This window comes from Taeniopygia guttata, chromosome 5 (genome assembly GCF_048771995.1).
Source record: "Taeniopygia guttata chromosome 5, bTaeGut7.mat, whole genome shotgun sequence".
Lineage (NCBI taxonomy): Eukaryota > Metazoa > Chordata > Aves > Passeriformes > Estrildidae > Taeniopygia > Taeniopygia guttata.
Window position 1 is genome coordinate 21,119,724 of NC_133030.1, and position 26,878 is coordinate 21,146,601.

General features: G+C 40.5%; 1 protein-coding gene across 4 annotated transcripts in view; it reads left to right on the top strand.

The window, feature by feature from the left end:
• Positions 1-420: 420 nt before the first annotated feature.
• The window catches only part of LRP5 (LDL receptor related protein 5), a 132,431-nt gene continuing 105,973 nt past the window's right edge, over positions 421-26,878 (top strand). The window contains exon 1 of one of the 4 annotated variants that reach the window (XM_002199503.6): positions 421-625. In XM_002199503.6, the coding sequence (XP_002199539.2) occupies positions 532-625 (94 nt within the window). In that variant the 5' untranslated portion in view covers positions 421-531. Of the gene's footprint in view, positions 626-21,229; positions 21,338-26,878 lie in introns of those variants that run through there. The other 3 variants (XM_072929834.1, XM_072929836.1, XM_072929835.1) reach the window with 3 other exon arrangements.

Consider the following 26,878-nt stretch of genomic DNA (forward strand, 5'->3'; position numbering starts at 1 on the left):
ACTTAATAAAATGTTTGTTTTGGTGGGAGGAGAAAGGCAAGAACGAACCTCCATTCGGGAATAAAGCAACCACTCTTTTTCCTGGAGACAGAAAAAGGGGCGGGCGTCCCCGCAGTTAACTTCCAAATCCACCAGCGAAAGGCTGCTTTTTGAACACGCAGCGAGCCATCTTCTATAGCCTTGCCGGCTGGTTCTGGAGTAATCGCTGCAGCAGGAACGAGTTAACAAGATAAAGAAAGCCCCAGCGCCCCGCCCGCCTCCTCCCCGCGCCGCCAGGTGTTCCCAGGCGTGGGACGCGCCGCGGCGGGACGGGGCGCCCCCGCCCGCTCCCGGGATGCGGTGCGGGCCGGGATCCTCCGTCCCAGCCCCCTCCCTGGCGGCGGCGTGAGGAGGAGGAGGAGGGTCGGGTCGGCTGCAGCGCCTCCCCCCTTCCCCGCCTCCCTCCCTCCCTCCTCGCCGAGCGCAGCGCCCCGAGCATGGAGCCTGCCTGAGACGCTCCGTGCGCTCCGGCAGCTGCTGCGGCGGCACAACATGGAGGCGGCGGCGGCCCCGCCGCTCCCGCTGCTGCTGCTGCTGCGGCTCCTCGCCGCCTCGGTGCTGCGCTGCGAGCCGGGCTCGGCCGGGGGTAAGCTCGTCGGGGCGTCTCGGGGCCCGGGCGGGCGGGGAGGCGAGCGCCGCTGTCCCTTTTGTTGTCGGACTTGGGCAAACTTTCCCCCGCGCTCCGCCGGGAGTGCGGCGGGGAGGGGCGGGCGCGGGGCCAGGCTCCCGCGGAGGCGCAGGACGCGCACATGGACGGGCCGGGCCGGGAGGAGGACGGGAAGCTGCCTGCAGCGGTTCCCCCCCGAAACTATTGCTCCTCGCCCCTCTTTCCTGCAAAAAGTGTGCGCAGGAAAAGGAGGCCTCTCCTCTCTGTTCCCTCGGGACAATATCCCGTTTGGGGGCGAGGCGGTTTTCCCTCAGGGGTGGCTCAGGTAAACGCGCGCAGTTGCAAAAAGAGAGACAAAAGTCGCCCACCCCCCTCGTCTACCCCCTCCCCCCCCCCCCCCCGCAGTCCCGTCCTTCCGCGGTCCCGGGCAGGGATTTCTGTGGAGTTTGGAGGGGTCGGTGTCGGGTGTCGCTCAAACTCTTGGCCGGGCCGGGGAGGGGGTGGGGGGAAGGCGAGTTTGGTGTGCGTGCCCTGTTTCCCCCCTCGCCCCAGCTCCGATGTGAGGCTGCAGGCGGGCGGGGGTCCGGTCCGGCCCGGCCCCGCGGGCGATGCCGGGGCTGCGGTCCGGGTGCCCCGTCCCGGGCATGGAGCCTGCCCTCCGCTTTCCCTTGGCCGTCCCGTTTGCGAGTGTGTGCTAATCCTTTTAAATCACAAATAAACGCAGGAGGTGTTGTGCCTGCAGCATCCGTGGGCAGCGGGACGGTGTCCGTTCCTCCTCCGTTTCTCCTGCGTGCGGCTTCGCTCCCGACTTTGTCTTTCCCCAGACGGGGAGTTCGGGCTGCATGTGCAAGACTTCGGGGTTTTTGCTGCTGCATGTGCACTGCCTGGATACATCACTCCGGTGCTCGAGCAAGCCGAAGCCTGGTTGTTGCGATTTCCTAGGTAGTTTAGAAAACTCGGCAGTGTGGCCAAGACTGTCAGAACATCACCTCAGGGCCTCTTTTTATTAGGCCACCCACCTTTTCAAACCTCCTGTAATTATTAGAACTGTCATTTAGAGCAAGAGAACAGACCATATTCTGCTGGCATCATCATTCTGTATTTTTAGTTGGAGCTCTGTGTGGGTGTGTATTATGTATTGCTTATTCTGCCTGGATTATATCAAAAAGATACGCTTCATATTGCAGGGTCCACCTTCTCCATACACACTGCCACAATCTTTATAAAAGGTTACTGAAAACCTGAAATGTGGTTTGTTCCTTTCTGAACACTTATGTTTGTATAAAGATGTTCACATTCCTGCTTGGCTGAATGAAGCTAATGTAGCTTTGGGGGGGTGGAGGGTGGAAATTGACTTCTAAGGCTCTTATATGAGGGCTTCTTAAAGGATTTCCTTGCATTTACTTAAAAGGTTCTAATAGAAAAATCCCTTCTTAAAAAAGGGATAACTTTGCATTTGGAATTCTTTGGAAAATAAGTGTTCATGATAAGACTAAGGAGTAAGTTCTGACTTGGAGTTTGGTTCACTTTCACCTTGTTTGAGAGACAGTGATTAATTTAATATAGTCTATGTTTGGTATGAACAGTCACCTTCCTGAACATGCATGGAGGAACTCGGCTACAAATGTACCATTCTTAATAATTAGTCAAGGAGTCTTAGTTACAGATCTTAATGACATTGCCTTTGTTCTGCCTACTTATTAGGAAGGTTTTGTTGTGTTTATCTGGACAGTACTTTTAAGGACAGTTCATCCGTCCTTTTAGAAGGAGCATGGATGTGCTATGAGAGGCTCTCCGTGGATTTAATTCCCTTTCTGAGAATCCCTGCTCTGTAAGGAGATGCCTGACTTTTAGCTATTAAAAGTATTTTGATGTGCTTATCTTACAAATATGTAAATGCATCTCTGCACGATTGGGGATCTGCTGGGAGCTTCTGCAGCGCTAAAGCTTCCCTGAAGTTTGGCATGTTGTAATAGATCTTGAACACTCTGCTGTGAAATAATTTTGCTGTAGAGCTCTAAGTTCTTGCTCTGTATGTGGTGGTGCCAGGAGTGGTTTTATTTAATTGGTTTGAAATAATGATAAACCTATTTCAGGTATGGTTTGTGCTTTACTGATTTCACTGTGAAAAGACAAAATGGTCATTGCGTCTGGTCCTTCCTTGAAGGGAGGAATTTCTTGCTCATGTAAAGTATTTAATGCTTTTTCATTTTTGTGAAAATACTGTAAGTTATGGATTCTTGCAGTTGCACAGTAGGTATTTCATATGTGGTCTTAAAATGTTCGAGTAAGTTGAGATAATTCTTGCTTTAGAGCTATCTCGAGCAAAAATTATTATTCCTTTAACTCACAAATGCTTGCTTAACTGTGTCTTGTCGTGCGCTTGAATGTTTCCCAAAACAGTGAGATTGTATCTTAGTTTTCTTTAACATTACAACTATCTGCCTGATACCAACACAGGATACAGAAAGGTGAAGTGTGACACAGGGAAGTGTGGTAGTTGCAAATGTTTGAAACTAGGGATGCAGCATGAAATAAAAAATGCATTTGAGCACAATCAACCCTAAAATGACTTTTAATCCTTACTTTTTACATGAGATAACCTATAGCTAGGGAAACCTGTTGCTGTGGTTAAATGTAGAATGTAGCAGGAAACTCACTTACTAATTTTATGATAGGGAAATGTGCTATGTAGGAGTCCTCAAGTGCATTTCAGTACCATTTCATTTGGTCTGTCATTGATTTAGGGGGCTAGTTACTATTTTCCTTGTAACTATTACTAGCATGATGTGAGGATCTGTCACAAATTATGGTCATAAATCCTCTTGAAATAGTGAGGAAATAATGAAAGTTCAGGTTGACTGTGAAGTTTAAGTTCATACTTTCAAAGCACTGAGTCTTCTTTCTCCAGGGAAGGTTAAATGGGTTTAACTGTCTTTAGGTATGGTATGTGAACTGATTTGTTACTATTTCATTTTAAATTAAATTATTTAGTTTTATTTTAAAGTGCACAGAGATGCTTTAAAATCACTCATACTATAGATGCCTGAAATATGTAGATCAGCCTGACACACAAAGTCAGTTCTTAGAAGAATATGAATGCATTTCATCGATACCTCAGCATAAGTTCCACCCTTGCCCCTTGCTGCTTTAGCCTAAGAATTTTTATTTTAGTTGTTTATAATGTAATTGTTAGTAAAACAGGCTATGGGTTTTGTCCCAGCTGTAAATTTTCTCAGTCCTGCATGTTTCTTGAATAAGGCAAGCCAAGGTAACTTTTTAGCAAACAGAGATTGTTTCTGGGAACTTGTTATCCTGTAGTGTTAGGGTAAGATTTGGCAGCATAACAAGAAATAAAGGTTACAAAACCTCTCCTGGAATATAGACACACCCGATTTACTCTATAAGACTGTCTACTGTACCTCTGCTTCTAGTTAAAAATTAACCAGCCCTGTACATTTCAAAGCAATTCTCTCTTTCAAAACAGAAATAAATTTCACTTGGTCAATTTCACTTGGTGGTGCTCAGAAACAGCTATAATAACAAGGTTTAGTTTCATGTTAGATCAGTATTTCTTGTAAACTTACTGTACTGTATGAAAGCAGCCTGCCATCTTGGGACTAAGGACAATAAGTAGGTTTAAATTCCTTCTTTGAATGAAGAGAAATAAAGTTACCTACAATACCATCTTTCTAAGAAATCCTCTTATTTTTTTCCTTATGTGTGTAACCCAAGGGCTATTAAACAATCAGAATGTTTAGCTTTTGTAAATTTAGAATTTCTCTTGGGAGTTGATGTGGCTGAAAAAAACCCCACAGCACTGAGAACCCTTGAAAGAAATGGGTGTTATTTTCTGCTCAAGACTTCTGTGGAGATCTCACATAAGTACCAACCTGAGCTTCAGGGGAGGATTGACAGTAGAACAATTATTGCCCCAAGCTTGTGGCACAGGCCAGCAACAATGCAACTCTATTGTGCACAGTGGAAAGCAACATTTTCCTTAGATTTTGAGGCATGTGGATTGTTATTTTTTATTTTTTTTTTGTATTCTTTCTGACAGGATTGTCTAACAAGACTTCAAGGTTGTTCACTTAGGATAGGAGCAAGTAATTAAGATGTTGGCTAGGGATGCTGGCTAGGCAAACCCATGTGCTGTTTGGACACTGAGGTCTTTCTGAAGAAGGCAAAGATGTACCATCTCCTGATAGCTCACATCTGGGACTTCTAAACTGGAAAAAGTAATTCTGGAGAGTCTTACTGCCATTAACTTAGGCTATGGAAAAGCTTATGATAGAGTCAAAGGATATTTTTAACAATTCTTGAGATTTTGTGTGATGAAACAGTTGTGGTGAGAGCAGGAAAGAAAATAGGAACTATGTCCCACAAAGTATTGTTCAGTAGAGTTGTTTGTTTGGAGCTTATGGGCCAACAACTCTTCTGGTTTCTTGTCTCAGAAAAATTGGAATGTGGAACTTAGCCGTGTCTCATCTTTGTGGTTTCTGTTTACTAAAGATTGAAACTATCTGTTAAGCCACACAATTCGACTGAGAAGCTCCAAAGAGTGTAAGGAATGGGTGATGGGCTGGTAAGGATGTTGAGGGTCTATGTAATAAACAAGATTTTTAATGTAGCTGTTCTTTCCTTTATTCTTGCTTGACTCAGTCTTTGCCTGCCAGCACAGACAGATGTAAGGTGTCATTTTGTATTGATGTTAAATCCATGGGCAACTTTTGCAAGGATGCCAATAAATTGACACATGCTTTATTTAAATTGGTGTGTTTGTTCTGGATCATAAAAGTGTTAAAGCAATTGGAACTGCTTTCAAACCAATAAATAATTTGTGGTGTGTTAGATTAACTTAATGGAAATAGCCTACTGGGAAAAGAGCTTTCTTGACTGTAAATCAGCTACAGAATTGTCTTCATTTCACAGTTTGTAGGCCTTTTGCTATTGCAATAGACAGCACTGACAGCAGATTCAGTAGTAAGTTCTTGGTGAGATTGTCAGTGGTCTGAAAAGCTCAAATGTTGGCATGTGTGTTTAAAAAGTGCTTGGTTAATAATATAATAATTGTTGAATTCTGTTTGGCACTTTTACTTTTTGAAATGCTGTATGTTCTGCAAGGATGGCATCTGTTATTTATCTATTATACATAAGGAAATTGAGCTTCCCATGTTAAAATTCACTTACTTTAAACAGTGACAAAAGTTGTCTTTGTGTCAGGCAGAATTTTTGAACTCTGGTCTTCCTGTTGAGACTATAGATGTAAACCAGGTAATTGTTCAATAAATCAAGTGTGATATTCCTGAGCTGTCATGAAAGGTGATGCGGCTGGAGAAATGAAGTTGCAAGTGTGTTAAGGGGTAACTCTCCCCTCTGCTAAGGAAAGTAGAAAGATGGAAACTGTATTTCTGGTTTTTATTTGGTTACACAAAGGTCTTGATTTTCATGTTTTTCTCATGCATTCTTGTTAAAGGGCATATGGTGTTCTGTGAAAGCATAGTGTTTTTAATTTAGTAGTTCTGTCCTTACAGGACACCTGTTGGCTTGAGTTTTTTCTTAGAGGGAGATAAACGACTGATTTATTTATCTTGACATTTCTTCATGTGGCTTAGAATTTGATAACCTTTTGTAATGGTGATTCCAGAGGTCCTCTCTTGCCCTTTCTTTAAATGCCATAACTGTACATATTGTTTATTTCACCATGTTGTTGCATTTAATATGATGCATTATACATTTTTTAAATACAGGAATTGGATGTGACTTGTTACACATGACTGCTAAGATGATAAATTGGCTCTGGGGGATTCTTGATCCTCAGCCTTCAAGAATTAGACTGGAGGTAGGAGGGGGCAGTCAGTAGAAACAGAAGCTTGACCCCTTCTTTCTGTGGTAAAGCAAGGCCAGAGAGTGTGAGTGAGTGTTGTCTGCTTTGTGTTTCTGCACCTCTGGGCTGATGAGGAGTAGCAGTGGATTGAATGAACCTGCTTAGTGAACTTGGCTTTGGGGTTTGGGAATCAAATACTGTTACTATAATGTGATTTTGCAAATGTTCTTTTTATTTTTGTGCTGTTCAGTGCTTGTTTTAACTAAATCAAAAAAAAAAAAGGAGTAAAAAAATCTGAGAAGACTCAGATGATGAAATTGTACAGTGCTGCTATAATCTATCGGTTGTTGATACATAATTTGAGAACTCCTCTGGAATTCTGTATGTATTTATGGCTTAAGCCATATACTACAGGGCTTGAAGTAGGCACAGATTATGCTTAACAGCAGTAATAAACTTAAATCCTGATCAATAACTTCAGCATGCCTTCTGTGGAAATTATGATTCCAGTTTCATGGATGCTTTTTCCAGTCCTTGTATTTTTCATTAATGTTGCACAAAGACACTATTTTCTATTCTTCCAGATTGAACCTGTACTAGCTGGGCTTAAGAAAGGGGTGGGAAATCTTTAGAACACAAGAAAGGTAATTAAATTGTGTGATTTGGTTTTGATTTTTTTGTTGTTGTTGTTATCATGCAAAATCATGCTGTAGAGTATGGCTATCAAGAAGATCAAGTTGCTTCCTTTTGGCCTTGCTGTAGGAGATGAAATGCTTTTTTAGTGGACTTTCTATGATGGTGGTGATCAGAACTTGTTTGTTCTTAGTATGTGCTCCTGAAGGAAACAGCTTCATGGGGTAGGTAGAGACTTTGCAAATCTGTTCCTTCAGGTACAGCTGAAGGGTATTTTTTTTGACATTGAGTGAGTGTTCTGCCAGCTGCCTTATTGTTAAGAGATTTTGCTGTTCCTTGCACCCAGTGGGGTGCTTGGGCACTTTTTCATGTTATTTTCCTTCAGCCCATCATTTCTAGGGCGTTGTGAAAGCTGTGGCATGTTCCTGTGTAACCAGACTGTCTGAAGAGGCTATTGAGTGTTGAAATCTGTGTGTCAAGTTTAAGAAAGTTTTCTAAGCTGATTTCTCTAGTTTTAGTTCTAGAAGTGGAGCATAAATGATACTCAAGGCAATGTGAAAGGCCTTATGTCTTTACTGTGATTATTATTGTTCAAAGGTTATTTTCAAATAACTGGTAAGGGACAATTTCTACAAGTTTTTGTGCAGATACAAAAATAAGATTTTTGGGGCAAAAAGTGATTGCTTTAGAAGGACAATCACAAAGCCGTGGCATTTGGAAATGTTTCTGCTGCGTATTTGTCTTCACAACACTGTTGTTAGTTCTGTGGTGGTTTGACCTTGTCTGGATGCCAGGTGCTCACCAAAGCTGCTCTGTCTCTCCCCTTTTTGACTGGAGAGGGGAGAGAAAGTTTAACAAAAGGCTCACGGGTGGAGTTAAAGACAGGCAGAGATCACTCACCAATTACTGTTATGGGCAAAACAAACTGAGCTTGGGGAAATTAGTTCAGCTTATTACCAATCAAATCAGGGTAGGATAATGAGAAGTAAAACAAAATCTTAAAAATACCTATCCCTCACCCCTCCTTTTCTCCCTGGCTTATTTAATTTTATTCCTGATTTTCTCCCTCCTCTCAGCCAGCAGTGCAGAGGGACATGGAAAGGGGGCTGCAGTCAGTTCACCACACGTTATCTACACAGTAAGTTTTTTCCCTTGTAATTTCCCCGGTGACATTCCCACCACCACCCATGGGCCTGGCCTTGGCCAGCAGTGGGTCCATGCTGGAGCTGCCTGGCATTGGCTCTATGGGATATGGGGGAAACTTGCAGCAGCTTCTCACAGAAACCACCCCTGTAGCCCCTTCAAATCTGTTCCTTCAGGTAAGGCTGAAGGGTATTTTTTGTGACATTGAGTGAGTGGTCTCCCAGCTGCCTTATTAAGAGATTTTGCTTTTGTTGTTTGCAAAACATTGCCACACCAACCCAATACAGGCTCAGTCACTTAGACCAGTGTCTTGCTGATGCCAGGCAAACATATTCTGTAATAGAGCTGTCTTTTTATCTGTTTTACATTTCATTGTAGAGGAAGAGAAAAAGTGAGAGTTTGCCTCTTGGATAACAGTTTGTCTCTGGTGATGACAGTGAACGACTTAAGGAAGAAAAGGAGTGGGAGGTTATGAGATTGAGTCTCTGTAGTATAACCAGGCAATGTCTATGTAACATACTTGTTAGTCTTTTTTAGCACTTTAAGCTAATACGAAAGTCAGTATGCTGTTTCTTGAACTTCTCAAAGCAGCAGAACTTAAAAACCAAAACCCCAGTCCTTTGTTTTAAAGAAGGTATCACCTTTGGCCACTGAACCATAAATTACCCAGTGTTAGATGTATATTGGTCCTTACTTATATTGTCCATATTGTTCCAAGGGCTTTGGAGGCTTTGTGTAACTAGTTATTTCAGAATATTTATGTAGTCCGTCCTCTTAAAGAAGTTTACTCATGGCCACCAAGTTTCCTATTTTCTGTCACCTTTTGCTTTGTTTTCAGTTGTTGAAAACTTTCTGGTTTTAGAAAAAGCTCAGAATAGAGTCACCTGCCATATAGGAATGAATTTCAACATAAAATATAATATAAATTATACAAATAGTTTTACTTTTCCTTTAGAATTTTTTTCCCTGATTGCTTCCCCTGCTTGAAATTCAGCAGTTTGAAGTATGAGGTGTTTAAGCATCTGTTTTTTTTTCCAAAGGGAAAATACTTTAACCTCAGAAATCTGTATTGCTGACTTACCTGGATGTGTCTATCTCAAAAGATATAAAAGCAAATTAAACTGCTGAGTTATTTTTGTTCCCAAGTGAGAGCTAAGAGGATGAAAATGCACATGGGTGGCATTTTCCACTTAAAAAGTCTGCCCAGCTGTGGATGATTAAAAAATATCTATACATTATCTGCATCTTCAAAAGCTGAGTAAAAGAAATATGTAGTTAGGGGGAATTTTGGGCTGTCTGGGCTTTAACAGTATGTTTTTTACTGTCTGAATGTTGTAGACTATTACTTATGTTCTAAATCTCCAGTTTGCAGGTGTTCACTGATAGAAAGGGCATACTCAGAAACACTTATACATCTGGACTTACTTAGGCAAGCTACATAGTGAGAGTAGGCAGGGTGTGGCTAATGCAGCCAAAATTATAGTGGAGCCTCAATAAATTGGAATTGAATCGTTTGCAATCCTTCCCTGTCTCTAAAAATGAATTTGGATTTTCATCTCATCTGGCCTATCTTTAACAGTCCTCCCATCCTGAGCCACAAAACCCCTGACTCGATGTCAGCTGTGACTTTGGAACCTGCACAGGAGGGAAGGTTTTCTGTGATGCTGTTAAGAAGATGCACTTTTCAGTTGCAAAAGCCAGGTATGGTGACTAACAGGAGGAGCCACACATCCTCTGAAGAGTGAGGAAATATTCCTCGAGGCTTTTTGACTAGAGTTACTGAATTCTTAAGGATTCTCATAACTTCTGTGAACATTGTAGCTAGGTGAAATTTGGAAAAATGCACAGGCACCAGCAAAGACTTGGATATACTTGCAGTGAATAGACCATGGTCTGCAGGTGCTCTCGAAGAGTCACAGGCAGCTCGAGTGAGCTGTGTACCTTGTCTGTAGCTACCAGACCATTCAGTTTTCCTGGAGCAGAGACAGATTTGCTTCTAGTTCAGAAAAATGCTGACCTAGGCAGAAGTAATCTTTTGCAAGGACCTGGCTAGTTTATGGTAAAGTATTTACCCAGGGAAGGGTGTGAGACTTTGGGGGGGACAGGGTGGTTTTCCTCATATGTCTGTGTGTGAGCATGTATGCAATAAGTATCTATGTTCTCACATGCTTACACACTTGGTTAACCAGTTTCTCCTGCTCTGTTTTTTCTCCTTTCATTCTAATGGCTGCGTTATTGAATAACCTCCAGTTTCTGAAAAAAAATCTCCATAAGCCAGAAAACCACAACCATACTTTTTGTGTAGACTTGAATGCCTGATGTTAGCTGTTGATACAGAATTTTGAGGTGAGTTTCACAGTTGCCAACTATGGGACTGGAACGCAGTATACCTGGATTTGGTTTTGGTGGTGTTACCAAAGCATGCCCTGAAGTCTGTGAACTCACAGCATTTTGTCTGAGAACAGGTGACAGTGATACAGAAATGGTCTCTGAATGCATCTTGGAGTGTTTTGCACAAGAAGCACTTCAGAGTCATCTTCTCCTGTACTTATGGTTTTTAAATAACCATCTAGGAGTAAACCTACTTTGTTTGACTCCATTGCATTCTTCTCTTAATGACTGTTGGTCCATTAGAGAGGAACGAAGCCTCAGACTAGCAGGATGATAGGTAAAGTATTCCTTAAAAGGCAGGGCAATGAGTATTTGTTAATCAAAATTGTATGCCTGATCAGTGTTCTGCACCTAAATATTTGACCTTGCATAACCACTTTCTAGTCCTTTTGCAGTTTTTACAATTTCTGCATGCAGTATCACTTTCCTGTATTGGTATTAATAAGGAAATTAAGAATTTCCTTCTTAACTTGATAGCTCTTCTAGGCAGAGATCTTGTATGTTGTTTTTTAAATTTCTACCAGCTTCCTTTGTGTTGTTCCCCCCTCTTCCCCAACTGTGTGAAGAACTAAGGCTGCTAAAGGTTGAAATGTCTGTAGGTGGGTAATTTTTATTACCCATCGGTCAGGAGAGCTCTTGGGAACTTGTTAGGTTACTTCCCTAAGTAGGATGATGAGGTAGCATCGTTGAATGAAAGGCAGAAAACCAAACCCTAAGCAAAACAAGAAGCCAGCCCCAAACCACCCTTCTATTTCTGGCAGTTTGGAAAAGCTGCCTGCTGTCCCTTTAGCATGTGGCTCCACTAGCATTGTCTACCCATGACAGAATTGGTAAAACTGGAGAAGCTGCAGCTGAGTGTGTGTTTGAAGATTGCTGCTTTTTATTCAGTCTAGGGCACAACAGAGAAGATGAGCACATGGAAATACTTTGCTGGTGGCCTCTGTTGATGTTATCTCTCAACTTGCATGGTCCAAATTAAGGTTTTCATTGTTACCTGCAAAAGACATAAGTGATCTAGGATTCATTTACAGCATATTAAGCATATTCATATTAAGCACCTTGACACATCTTGTCCTTCACCATCATGTGACAGTAATTAGTTCATGGAAAATAACTCTGGTTGCTGATTCCCAGGTTGTGGAACTCCTGGCATGTGGAGATAGAGCACATCTGGTGCTGGTCCTCAGAGGCAGAATACAGCCAGCCCTGAGCTTATGGCATGTGGGGAATGATGCAAGTGACTTGTTTTCTCTGAACAATGGCTATGGGATCTTTGTGTGTGTTGGCCTCTTGCCTGTTGGGTGTTTTTGGGGTGTGGGGGTGTTTTTTTTGTTTGTTTTTGGTTTGTTTTTGGTTTTTGTTTTTTGGGGTTTTTTTTCCCTGAGGAAGTCTGTGTGCAGTGAGGGAGGATGTGGACTACAATAAGTTCCTGATACAGCTGACTTGGTCCTCCAAGCAGTCTTTGCTTCTTGACAGTGGTGCTCTTATATATGCAAAATGCCTGCTTCTTCACTGTAGAAAACACTTGGTAGACACAGGTAAAGATTCTGGGATCCTGTCTTTTGTGCTTTTCTGACCCTTGGGATTCTGTGCAGTCAGTGTTGCAGGGCCATAGTAGAAAGTGTTCTATCTGAAGTAGATGTACTGAAGTGTTCAACTTTGAGGAATTTACTTGGGGCCTGTTAGAATCTCCTTCCTTGTACAGATTATCAGGCTTTTGTAGGGTAACAAAACTTGCTTTGTTTGAGGTAGAATATGAATTCTAAATCTAACAGCTATTCCACAATTACTTCTCCTGGGGTGCTTGTATTTTGGAATGGTTTCCCCACAAAGATTAGTTCTGGAATAGTTTATTATGGTCTTATATTCCTCTTGGTCTTGGAACTCATTTTGCACTATGGGGATTGAGAGTGAGTTGCAGGCTCATGTTACTGAGTCGCATCTGCTGGTCACATCTTGATGTGAACTGTTTCATTATCATGGTTGTTTATAACATGTCACATTTCCATTCACTTGTTGGTAGCCTCTTAGGACCCTTTTGTCCACAAATGGTGGTTTCTGAGGGGAGAAGCCTTCCAGGAGTCTGTGGGAACACTTTGGGTCACATGGCAAGAGTATCCTTCAGGCACATTTGGCCCTTGATTGGCAATGAGGCAGAGGTGGGTGGGAGGACTTGTTTAAATGGACAACAGGAAAAATGTTGATTTGCTTGGGAAATGATGTAGGACAGGTACACTCAACTCGTGTACTATTGTGGGGTAGGAATTCATTCTGTTACTTGTAAATTCTGCTGTTCAGTTTTTTAATTACTGTTAAATTCTCCAGGTGTTTAGGTCCCTGACCATTAGTTGTGAGGAAGCTGCTTTACGTATTCTTTCCTGTAGCAGCAGGTTTGTTTGGTTTTTTGTTGTGTGGGTTGGTGGTTTTTGGGGTTTTTTTGGGGGTTGGATGGTTTTTTGGAGGGTTTTTTTTTTTTACTCATTTAAATTTTATGAATAAAACCTTTATCTCTGTTGGAAACTAAAATTACTTCAGGTGTCTCTTTGCTGTCATTGCACAAGTGCCATTGCTGTTGCAAACCACTGTGTTGGCAGGAAGTGATGAGTGGGTCAGTAAAACTTCACAGCACTTGAGGGACGATGTTCCATTACTAATGAAAAGCTTTTGCATGGTTTCTCAAGTCTTGGGCATCAACTGGAGATTTTGGGGAAGTTGCAGGGATAAAAATCAAAAACCTCTGATTTTCTTCAGGAACTAATATTGATAATTTTTTTTACTTTTTAATTTGAAATGTTTTGTATGCAACAATAGACCAGTCAAGCACAGTGGGGGATGTTTAAATGTTATGTGCACACACTTAAAACTGCAAAAAGAAATTTTTGCACCAGTTTGTTATTCCAAAGTCTGAATTAATGCTGGCTGTTTATACAAGGGAATGGACTTCACAGGGTTGTTTTCGTATTTAAACTTCAGCAGGACACTGGGAGCAGATTACTGTGAGTATTTGAGTAAATTGTGTTTGCTTAGTGTGCTTGGCAACATTTCTTTTAATGAAAGTTTAGCTTTTAAGCTATTCAAATTCAATTCCAAATCTTTGGCCTTCACCGTGAAGGTAAGATGACCAGGAAGAAAAATCGGGGTGGGGTTTTTTTGTTTGGTTGGGTTTTTTTTCGTTTGGGTTTTTTTTGGGGGATTTTTTTTGCAGTTATTGATGTGTATGATGTCAGTTGTAAGATCTCTCTTGTGAATGTGGCCAGAAGTGACTGTGTTTTGTTATCTTTATTCAGAAAGACTTTGAAACATGGAATGTTAATTTATTCAAAGCCTTGTCATGGATATTGCTTAATCCTAAGGTGAAAATTTTTGCTGGGATGATCCCAAAATACTGACAAATAGATGAGCCTACACAGATAGGCAGAAGAATGCTTTCTCCCATGTTTGGCTGAGCATGTGCCAAGTGGATGGTCAGACTCTGCTGGATCCTACACATCTCCCAACTTCAGCTCCACCTGTTGCACTGGCCAAGCAGTAATGGTTTCAAAATTCTTCCCAGTGTCTGAAATGGCACAAAACTTCCATGTCCTGACAGCTGCAAGTTCATGTTAAAAAACAAGATTTCCTGAAATTGTCTATTGCCTACCTCAAAGCACATTACTCTATATCTTTGTAAGATTGGCACTACCAGAAAAGACCTGAATTTGATTTATTTGCAGTTTATTCTTTAGATTTTAGTTATTTTTTTACTCTTCCCCAGAGGCTTATTTGACACAAAACTCAACAACTGGTTCTGTTACTGCTTCCTTAATCCTGGAGAATGGTTGTGTGGGGTTTTTTGTGTGTGTGTGTGGGGTTTCCTCCTCTAATACAATATATAGGCACAGACAATGCAAATGGAGTTGCAGCAATGGAATGCCATTCAGTGAATTTACTAATGTTATATATTTTAGAGCTACTGGGAACTTTTTGTAACTGATGGTGTTACAATAAACCAGGAGCTGGTTGAAAACACCTGGTGTGGATTAGGACAAGGCTGTGTTTCAAATGGAGTGTTTTGTCCAGTGGTTTCAGTTGAAGCAGCATTCTGCTTCAATTCTGTGCTCCTTCTAGTGACAGCATGAAAATATGTGGTCATGTAGTAAACTAGGTCTGAAAGTAACCTGCTTAGTTATCTGCTGGTTTGTGGGATATCTTGTCCTTACTCATTGTTTTAATTATTGTTTTATTGTTTTAACTTCCTTCTGTTCTTCCGACACCAGTCTCCCCTCTCCGTCAAAAATATTATTAATAAAACCCTGCATCAGAGAGGAGAAAGAGGGAGACTGATCAATGACATAGGCTAAAATGTGACTTAAATTTTCTCTAGTCTAATAAAACTGTGATACTGAAAGATCAAGGATTTGATGGGTCTAACATTCAGCTTTGAAGGAAGGATGATGCCACATGTTTCTATGCAATTCACATGTTGCACAGCCTGTGACGTTGGGGGTTCTTTTTTTAAATAAATAAAAAAATCTAAGCTCTGTGTGTTATTTTTACACGTCTTTAATTGTTTGTGCTGCACCTCATTAGTGACAAGAATAGCATCTTGGAGAATCTTCTGAGCGATGCAGAAATGGAGCATGTGTTCGCATTTATAGTGTGATGTGATGTGAAGGAGGGTTAATTGTATGGATTAACTGCTCTCTGGAGTAGATAGATGTTTTCTCCTTTGATGTTGTGGTGTCCTTGGACAATTAATGCATGAGCTGAAGTTTTTGGTTTGAAAATTTCAGCTTAAGTAGCCTTTAGAAATGTTTGGTGTCATTTGATGTCAAGTCTTATTATCTCATTAGCATGTGTGCGTGTATGTATGTTTATATCTATATAAAAATGTCCTCTGCATTATGAGGTTTTATAAAGGAAACAACTTAATGCTATAATCAGTGGAAAACATTCTTGAGAGGTTTTAGGTGCCCTAACTTCCTCCAAGTAAAGCATCTTCTCATTACAGGGCTTCTTGATGCCCAACAGTGAATTGGTGATAACGACTTGCAGTTACTGGCCCCAGGGTGGCTTTTCTAAAGCAAGTTGGTGGTTTTGAATCTCCTTGCTGTAGAGGTGATAACATGTATTTCACAGTGCTGCTCTCCATTGCAAGTACAGGTCACAGCAAAGGAGACAAAATCCTCTGAATTGTCATCAAAAGTGATTTACTTCCTTCACCCAAGCGAAGTCTCTTGATATCAAGGGTGACCCATATTGCCCATGGAAATTAATAGAAGACTGACATAGGTAGGGAGTTCTGGATTTTATGTCCCCTTTTTAAAGGAGAAAACGTTTTAATTTTCATTTGCATCTTAGTTCATTTCTCTACCACATGAGCTTGATAAAGGACTTTCCTATTTCTACTTGGTGCTGCTGTTGTTGCAATAGTACAGTATTTTCTGTTAGGACAAGGTGATGGTTGACTTGGGTCTGAGCAATTACTTAGTTACAGAAGCTACCTAAATTTAGTATAGAAGTGAAGAGGTTTTGTCAGCTGTGCTTTGAGTGTTTGGTGTGGCTTGGGGTGTTTTTGTTTTTGGTTTTGTTGGTACGTGCTTTTTTTGGTGTTTTTGAGGAGAAAGCAGTTTTTGATAAAAAGTGAATGCTTTTGTGGTCTAGTTTACATCTAGTTTTTCAAGAAGGTAGGTTTTCCCTCTAGTTTAACAATACTCTCTGGCTGTTCAGCCTTCTCTTTCAGACAGTACATCAAAGGTTAGGTGAATGCAGACAGCATGTTCAATTTTCTTGCATTTCACAAATGAAATTTAAGGTGTCTTCTGTTCGCTTCTGGAACTATTCACATAAGTCTTACATTTGGGGCATAATATATTTTTAAACAAATCTTCCATCTTCAGTATGTAGTAAAAAAAGCCCTTCCCTTTGCATGTAAATCTGTGGGTTAAATTTGGTTTATAAGCCCCTATTGTATTGTAAGAGGGCAGATGTTTATTTTGTATTTAGTCATTGTCATTCATACCTGGAGGGAGTTACTTAAATGCAAATACTCATTTCTTATTGCATTTCATGTTTATTGAGAGTCTGCTGCACAGTCTTGGTTATGAAAAGTTAAAATGATGTTAGTACTTGACAGTGTGCTGGTGTCTGACATTTCTGGATTGGAAACATGATTTTAGGCTGGGGGTCATACATAGCTTTTTGTATTAACAGTTGTATTTTGTCTTGTTTTTAATAAGCAAAAGGATATGAACATGTTTAATAGGGAGGATGGGATCCGGGACTTTTTAACTCTGAAACAGTCTGCAACAGCTGGAAATAGAAGAGGTGTAAAACTGGTTCTAATAAGCTTACTGTGCTAAAAGGCTTTCACCAGACAGGACAAATTGCACTGCTCCTTAGTGCAGCTGTGAGTGTGTTCAGTGCTGGGCAGAGCATTGCAGTGGTGAGTGTGTTATGTGTGTTCGCCTCAGACGCCCAGTCTGGTGTCTGATGACTGCAGTATTTGTTAATTTTTCTCAACTGTTGTGTGTGGTTGAAATAGTTGTTTGGAATACCATTCTCTGAAATGCCTTGGATGTTTTCCAGATACCAAGAGAGAAATGTTCCTGCTGTGAAAGTCTTGGGTCATGTCTTCATTGCTGAAACAGGTGTTATTACTACACTGATACTGCAATCTTGATGTGAAATTCCCGATAGAGTCAGTGCAATTCTGTGCAGCTTATGAAATCTGGGGTGAGGAGTGAAATAATGCCGCTGACTTTTTACTTGATGTAAAATTTCCAGTTCTCCTCGAGCATCTTTGCATTGAAATAGCTATCTCAATGGAAAATTTACATCTTTCTCTTTAGCAATGAAGGCGCAGCCAAGTAGTGCAAATGAAGGGTGGAGAAAGACAATATGGTGCATGAAACAGGATGATCAGATCACTTGTGGCCATAAATTGCTGGAGTTTGTTTTGTTATAGTATAAACAAATGCATTTTGTTCTGTCCTCCATGATACTGCTTCCTTGTGTAATGCTTACAAGCTTGTGCCCTTCCTTCTGCAGAAATCCTGTTGCTGTTTATCAAAAATCCTGTTTCTTATTTGCAGTACACCTTGTCTAGGCTGCAAAGGAATGGGGGATTTGGGGTGGCTGAGATAAATTCTTAAACCATTCATGATAGTAAAATCTATGTCTTTTGTACAAAAAAAAAAAAAAAAAAAAATAAAAAATTGCAGGGTAGCTTGAGGTATGAAAAAATATAAGTTACTTTGTCTGGAACAAAAAACACTGGCTATGGTTCTACTGTGGTCCTGATTAGCAGGCTGGGCTCTTGCCTTGCATGTGCTGTGCATGACCCTTAATCCTGGTCCTCTGTGGGTTTCCTTTCATTCTTTGCCTTGTGTTTCTGGACAGCAAGTTTGTCAGCTGTGACAGTCCTTCCAGTGTGCCCACATGGAGCCTTTCAGGGTGTACATCACAATTCTGGCTTGTAGGTGTCTCCGTAGTATGAATGACCACAGTTCATGTTGTGTAAAGTTTGTTGTTTCCTTTTTTTCCCCACTATGTTTCTCTGCAGAGACAAATCTGACTTTCTTCTGATCCCCCCTTCCCCCACCTTTATAATGAATTTCATGTTTTTTTAGACATTCATTTCCTTTTTTGTTTGGGAAAGGCAGATATGTGTTGGGTTAAAACAATAATTAGGCTTGGCTGTTTATTCAGGTGGGGATATCATGTAGAAAAAAAGGGAAGAATTAAGTCTTGAAATGACCTGGGAAGAAAACAATAATTTTTTTTTTCCTTTTTATATCTTAGCTCTTTCTGGAGTTAACCTGCTGTCAAAGTTGAGGTGCACCATGCTTTTCTAGTACCTCTCCTGCTTTATGTTTCTGTAATATGAGAGTATTCTACAACATCCTGGCAGCTTCTCTTGCCTATGCAGTGCAGACAGTTAATTTCTTATGCCACTAAGATGTTATTGAGATTCACATGAAAATTTCAAGAGGCAAATAAGGTTAACTTGAAAAATAGGTGATAAGTTGTCGTAGCTCTACATGGAAATATTTAAAATCTTTAGTTTGGGAGTTTGTGCGTGGCTAGTTTTATGCCTAAAGCATAGAAGTACAGCAGACCTATGCATACCAATGAATTCTTTTTTATAAGCACAAAACCTCTTCTAGAGCTCCTTCCCCTGAGCACTGTGTGGACAAGACCCAGCAGCATAAGAGAAGGTGCTCTGCAGGTCTGTCTGCAGCTGAGCTGGGCAAAGAAGCTGCCTTATTGCTTTTTATGAAATCTGTGTGCCTTTTGAAACCAAGATCCTTTTGACAGGATGGATTCAAGGAAAGCAACAGTGTGTGCAGTCAAATGGGCAGATTTCAGGACACCAAAACACCTGTGGCCCAGTAGGAGACTGGGGAATGGGGAGTAACATGCCACTGGGGAGGGACAGGAATGGGTGGCCAGTTCAATCAGACAGCAGAACAAAACCCATCTGACCCAGCCCAAAGCAAAGGGCATATTTAAATCAAGATCCCTCCTAACACAGTGTAGCTGCAGTTTGATTTGCACAGTTTCTGGTTTTTTTGCAGTTTTACAGCCTTCTCTTGGTGCACCACACCATCACTTCTTTAATATTGTTTTTAGTCTTCTTTTTGGGTTCCTCATCCTTGATTATACACCACAGTATCAATAGATGCATGTTACACAATTCTACAGACACCAAGGAAAGTGACCGGTTAATAATCTTGAGCAGTAATTAGCTGTAAAAATAACAAACCAAAAATGTTAAACAGCTTCTGTGTAACTTACCTTTTAAAGCCCCAAATTTCCATTGCCTTTCAGGTTTTCTTAATTTTTAAAGAATTATCTAGACTCAAAACCTTTTCCAAAATCCGAATTAGGCATTCTGGGGCTGAATTCTAAAACATGTTTCCCATCTTGCACATTCAAACTACCAGTCTATACATTTAGGTACAAAACTAATGCAATCTGCTTTCTTTTGAATATTATCAACACTTCTCCAAATGTGGAGACTCTTTTATTCTGGAGGATTTGAGCTGACAACTGTGTTTTCTGGAAATGTCATTAAATTCTACGTTGTGGAGAGACAAATAACATAGATGATTATTTATGTTTCTTCAGCTAAGCTACCAGAAGATCATCTTTTTTGTAGTTCCATTAGTACAAACATTCCAGAAAACTTGCATGACAAATACTGACCTTAAAAAGATAAAAGGAGCCATAAGGAATTGATTTGGTTGCATCAAAGTTCTTGGCTAAAGCAGAGTCATCTTCTGCAAGGAGTGATCTGCAATGCTTGGAACAGGTTGTTCTGTTTATTTGCTGCCTTCGAGGTGGTAAATTAGGTATTACCAGTGATGTAAGTACAAGCACGAGGTTACAGGTTTCATTATCTGAAATAACCTTTTTCACCTCATCCTCTTTTTCTCCTCCTTCCTAACAAGCTCTCGCAAAACCTAAATCTTGAATATTTGACTGGAACGTAGTCTGTACAAAAAACAGAAGTTGTGTCTACAACTTGGCACTAAAATCTTCTCTTAACTTTATGGCCTCTAAAGCTCAGTATCATGTAGCAGGTTCCATTTAACAAGGTGGGTTTTTTTTGGGAATATTCTTAACTGTTAGAAGAAAACCATGACAAATTGTGGAACCTACATTTGAGACTTGACTGGTTTTTTGTTCCAATAAGTAACATTTGTCAGCAGCTGAATCCAGCACATGCTATTTCTGAGTCTCTTTTTCTGCAATTTGCAAATACAGTACATATTGTACCTTTGGTGGAAATAGAAATAAAATATCTTTTTTTTTCAGCTTTCTAAAGATTTGTGTTTTTTGGAGTTAACATAACATCTGGAACTGGAACTAAAAACTGGAAACAGTTCAGATCAGAAACAAGCATACCTTTGTCAAGCCTGTATTTGTTTAAGTCCTGGATAAAATTTGCAAGCCAAATTTTCCAAATTATGTAGAACCACTATTTTATCCATTAAAAGTTTGGAACCCTCATCACTGTGTAATCTACTATTATTGGCCAGACAGCTGTCTGCCAAACCAAGGAGGAATACTGAAAAAGAAAAAACAACAGAAAAGAACCTTGCTCCCATTGACATCCAGACTCTAAAAAGGGGACACTGCAGGGTTTTTTTTCCATTCCTGGATTGACCTGAACTGTTGTTCCCAGAAAAAGTCATGTTTAGATGTTCAAGGAAGTCACCCTTTTGTCTGCATTCTTCTAAACCAGTTTATGCAGAAGTAGGACAAATCTTCAGTTTCCTCTGCAGTTTTAAAATTGTGGAGCATATCTTGGGGGTGCGGGGAAATCCACGCCTATTACATTTAGAATAACAACAGGAAAATTGTTGCCATGTACTCTGCATCACAGAATGTGAAACATCCAAGTATATTTTTTTCCTGTCACATCCCCCAACCCTATTTTTAAGCACTGCCTTCGGCACTTACCCATTTTGGCAAAGCCCAACAGCAGTATTGTGTAAGAAACTACTTCAGTGCCACTTCTGCTTATTCTAAAATCAGAAAATACCAGAAATCTCAGCGGACAGGCTGTATCCTACTTTTGTGGGTACAAGCAGAGTGCCATATTAATTCTCACAAAGAAAACTGCCATGAGTCCTGTGTGGAATGTGGTGAACATTGTTATGGAATTGGAGCGATTGTTGGTGAAGCTAATGGTATTAGGCAAAACGCAGGTATGTACTTTAAAGTATCCTTAATCAAAATGTGAAACCTCACTGACAAAACAATGAACCTGCTGTTGAAGCAAATGTACCTGTGATAAGAATCTCTCTATGATGGTATCTTGTTAGTGACTTGCTGAGTGATTTGCCTCAGAACATGGTTGTCAGAGACTTCTGAGTTTCTGGCAGGGGTAGGGGCACTATGGGCTCTTGCATGGGAAACACTATAAAGCAATACTCCTCTTCCTTCAGTGCAAGTAATTTGTCATTAAAGGTTATCTGTACCATTAGTTTTCTAGGCCCAGGGTTATAAACTGTAAATGCTTTCAGCATCTTCCACTCTATGTGCAGCAGCACATAGACCATAGCTTTGTACAGCTGCAGGAGGTGAAAGTCCAGTGCAGTAGTCTGTGATGGCTCTGCAGGAGTTGCTTGGTACATCTTCAAATAGCAGGTGGTGTGTGGGAACTGTGACAGCCTTCCTTGTGTCACACTGTTCTTAATTTAACACCGGGGAGGGCTGGAGGCTGACTGTGGTGCCAGTGGGTCACCCGTGTGTGTGCAATGGGTCTCTGCTTTCCAATTCCTCTGTTTTGACACTGTGTTGGACTCAAACATCTCAGTGCAGACCTGTGAAGTACTGCTGCCTACTTGTTCTTAGAGAAGGGAAGTTTTGACTTTCTTGTGGGGTTTACTGTCTTCATTTAGAGTGGGATTTTTGGTGTACCTTGGGAGCTTTGACCATCATCATTGAAGTTTGATGGAAATTGTCAGTTTAAGCTCCCTTGGAGTTCAGTGCATATTCTAATCTCCAACCAGTACCAAGCTCAAAAGCTGACTTGTGAGATTGGAGAATGCTCAGTTTAGCAGCCATTTTCAAAGTAGTAGTTTCCAAAGCTTGTTGGTGGTGTCTGTCTAAAGCCAATTCCCTAATCCCCAGTAGATGATATATTTATATTTTAGCTATCATGTGCGTTGTGGTTCCTGAATAGCAAATTGCAGCAGAAGCCTCAAAAGAACAAACAAGTGGTTGTGAACAGTATACTGCTTTTGGGAAAATCTCATGTATGTTTTAACCTCTGTAAAAAGCTCGGGTGAGAATTTTCCTGAGGTCAGGAAGATGTGGGGGTTCAGACTGCAGAGATTTTATCTGCTTAACATTAGCTAGTCAAGATTGCATGAGGCTGCAATCCTCAAAAATTTTTGGCTGAACACCAGTTGTGCATTGCACAGAGAGATTGCCAAGAAACAGTTTTGCAATAATGTTTAGAAATTTCCTCTAGCAATACAGACCAAATAAAAATTGCTTTATGATCTAGTGAATCATGTTCTTCTCTAAATGTTTAAAGTGCTTGCAAGTCTTATCTGATTAATATCTCATTGTAAGTTGATGTGTCCCCAAATCACAGCTTATATTTTGGGTTTTGTTTAGTTTTTCAGTGAATCTTTAAATATGTTCTGTATGCTTCTTGGTGGTCCTTGTAGTGTCGTCAGCTCACGTGGGCTTGGCTGTCATCCTTTCCAGCTGCTAAAGCTGTGTTAGAAGATGAAATATGCTGTCCTATGTAACCAATTGTAGTATTTGCTATAGCAGTACTAAGGGCAGTCTGAGAGAACCATTGCCTGGTGCACCAGAAGAGGCATTTGTCTGGTGTCCTTAATGGGTGGTCTTGGGAAAAGAGTGAGAGTTTGAGAAACCCTCCTTTAAAATAATGTGTCCACATAGAAGTGGTCTTGAACACATGTAGCTTGCTTCCAGGATCTGCTGAGATGCAAATGCACTGAAGTGTGCACACTGAATCCACTAACTTGGCTTTTTTAACATGTGAATTTTTTTTTTTTTTTTTACTTGAAGTAGGTAATATAGCCAGAAACAGGACAGAAAAATAATGAATAATTCAGAGCGTGTTGTTGGATATTTTAAAAATATTTAATTACCACCCAGCTAAGTAGAACAGATTCTAAATTTCATAATTTGTGTAAAACACCTTTGCTGGATTTCTTCAGAGCATGCTCTTCAGGGACATACTTTGGCATCTCTTGACCAAGGGAAATGAACTAATTTCGGCCAGTGGAGATGACATGGTATATAAGCAGTGCTATATTTTGTTGTTACTGCTAACATTATTATTTAAAAACCAGGCTGCCAAACAAAACCAGTGGTCTGAAGTAACTCTCATCCTCCTAAAACCCTGTCATTATTGCGTGTGTGGGAACCCTATGCAATGCGAAAAATACAACAAGATTTTCAAAAGACTTGCTGCTTGTTTATTTAAAAGATAAAACAAAAGTAGCTCAAAGTTTTTTTAACAATACTTTAACATTACTATTTGATAAAGCTACTAAATTAATGTGTTTCAGGCAGTCAACAGAAACTGCGATGTGATGTGAGTTACTTGGAAGTTCAAAACTATTTTGTGTAAAACCTGGCATAAACACAATCAATTCCAGACCCCCTTAATCAAGATTTTCAGTGAAGCAGTGTGGGGAGTTCAGTCCACTGAGCTCTTTTTAATTGTTTTTTAATTATTTTTAAACTAGCTTTTGATTTCAAGACGCATAAAAGAAACTGCTTTCTTGAGGCAGGGATTAACTGTACAAAAACCATACCTGAGGAATGGCTATCCAACTGCTATTAAAATTCACCTTTTGCAAGCAGTTTTGTGTCTTCTGTAGTGTGCTCTAGTATCTTCAGAACATGTTCCTCTCTGCGTTGTGTCTGCATTCTCTTCCCCATCAAGGAAAGCCACAAAAGCCTAACCTGATCTAGTTTTAGTTTCTTCAGTGCATCCTTTCTCCACTGGCTAAGAAAAACTGAACTTCAGCTTCTCATAAAAGTGTTTGCTGATTGGTCTGTTTTACTATAATTTTATCTCACAGCCTTCCCAGCTCCTCTTCTTGATAAGAACAAGCTTCATATGTTTTCTAAACCCCCTTAAACCTTTTTTATATACTTTCTGTGGACCTTTTCCCTCTTGCTGGAAACAAGATGCCCTTTAAACTTGCTAAAGTTTAAACGAGATGTCCTTTAAACTTGCGTAATTTATTTACATAACCCACTTGCAAATATATTTGTGGCTAAAGCCATGTCACTTCTTGTAGGTACATTAGTGGATGAACAGCCTTGCTTTTACTGTAGCTTGATAGCAAACAGATCTAAGCACTGAGATCCTGTCTGTCTTGTGGTATTCAAGATAATACTTAGCATATATAAACAAAACTTTTACCAAATATGGTTTATAATATGGGACTGGATTACTGCACACTTGGTATGCCTGGTGTGACCATCTGAATAATTTAAAATATGGGCTGGTAAAGAGGATAGTTTACAAAGTTACTGGTTGTACACAACACATGTAAATGTATGATATTCTTAGTGGTTTCATCCTGAATTTCAGACCTTGATTCTAAGTAAAGTCAGATAAAATGGAAATGAATCCTCCTTATTTGATAACCAGAACACCTCACAGTTTGGAAAGCAAAACTCCTACCAAATGGATTGAACAGGAGGGTTAGAGGAATGGGATGTAATTTGGAGAAGGAGTGTGTTTTCCTCTTCAAATACTGCTATAAACCAGCCATCATTGAGAGGATCAGCTCACGGAGAGAAGTCTTAGCCATTCAGGAATGAAAAGCTGAGTGCATCACTGAGCCTTTTGTTGGAATATCTTCAAGTGCCTTACTTGAGCATGAGTGGCTTCACTGCAGCCCTTTGAGATAATTAATAGCAGAAGGAAGGATATGTTTGTAGCAGGAGGAATGAGTTTTACAAATTGTTGGGCTGAAATTCCTGTTCAAGTTCTTTTCTAAAAGGGAAGAAATGTGTGGGAGTGAAGCCAAGAAGTCCTGATTTTTTTTTTTTTGTCTTGTGTCCTAAAACTGCTACCACCTACCTCTGTGCTGGGGCAAGAATATTCTGTAATTTATTTATTACACAGGGAATTCACTTTATTTTCAATAATGTGTTTTGAGGATGACAGCCATAGCCCTGTGTTCTTCAGAGGACTCCAAAAGGCAAGCTGAAACTTGGGTCGAGTACGTGCAGTTAGTACAGGAAGATCAACATTCAATCTTCTGACATTGATGATTTCCAGCACAGGAAGGACATTGACCTGCTGCAGAGTCCAGAGGGGGGCACCAAGATGATTAGAGGGATGGAGGACCACTCCTACAAGGAAAGGCAGTGAAAACTGGGGTTGTTCAGCATGGAAGAAAGAAGGCATTGAGTTGACTTAGCTGTACCTAAAGGGGCCTACAAGCAAGATGGAGAGGGACTTTTTATGAGAACATGTAGTGTCAGAACCAAGAGGAATGGCTTCAAACTGAAAGAGAGTGGGCTTAGATTGGATTTTAAGCAGAAATTACTGTGAGAATGCTGAGACCTGCAACAGATTGCCCAGAGAAGCTGTGGGTGCCCCATCCCTGTCAGTGTTCAAGGCCAGGCTGGAGGAAGCTTTGAGTGACCTATTCCAAAGTCTCCCTGCCCATGGCAGTGGGGAGTTGAAGATAGATGCTTTTTAAGGTCTCTTCCAACCCAAACTGTTCTGTGATTCTATGACATCCAAGGTCTAAGCCTCCATATGCTCCAGAGAGAGCTGGACAAGAGTTGTAGAAGTGGTTTCTCCAATTAATTTATGGCTTAGGACCCTACTTACACAGTCTTGTTTCTGCATAGCAGTTATTTTTAAGTCTAGAGAGCTGATGCATGCTAATTCCATATCCTGCCTAAGAGTTTCCGTAACATGGTGCAGCCTTGGGTGCAAAAGTTTTGACATGTTTGTTTTTTACCATCTTGCATGCCTGTGGTAGGGGTGTGTGGGGTTCTTTTGCTCTTTGGTAATAAATGTTTTTGTGGTTTGGGACATTGACTGCTGCAAGAATTATGCTATTCTCTCTGTCCAACCATACAGATGGCTTAACCACAGAGGTCTCCATTGCAATTGTCCTGTTAAGGTTTGAAATAATATTTAAAATACAAGTTGGTGCACATGCTGTAATTTTGGATAGCTATTTTCGCTTGTATGCTTATTAAAATGAGACCCTTATTTTATGTTGTGTGCCAGGTTCCCAAGATCCTCAGTTGCTTTTCTTAAAATCACAGTTAAACCTTTCCATGAACTTCAGCCTAGTTAACCAGTTTAAGAACTGGTAAGTTAGGCATTTCTCCTATGTGCTATACATAGGATTTGTGTTTGTTCTGTGCTTTTGGTGCTTTCAAGGGTGGAAATCATGCATGTGCCTCAGTATTCTCATGTCTTTCTATTTTGGCTTTAAGGGGAAGGAGGCAAAATGTAGGCATGTCAACAAGTATGAAGCAGTAGTATAAATATAACTTTTTAAAACTCTTGCTCAACTTGTCTTAGAAGTGTTGCAGCTTTGCAAAAAAACAACAACTCATGACAAATACACTATTATCACTCATGATCATCTTAGTCTTAATATCTATGTTGAACCCTGTCAAACTGGTTTTTAGAAAGCTATTACTGTAGCTAATAGTAAAGACCATATAGTGAATTTTTTAGTTGTTTGTTCCATGCCAGTTTACTGACGCTA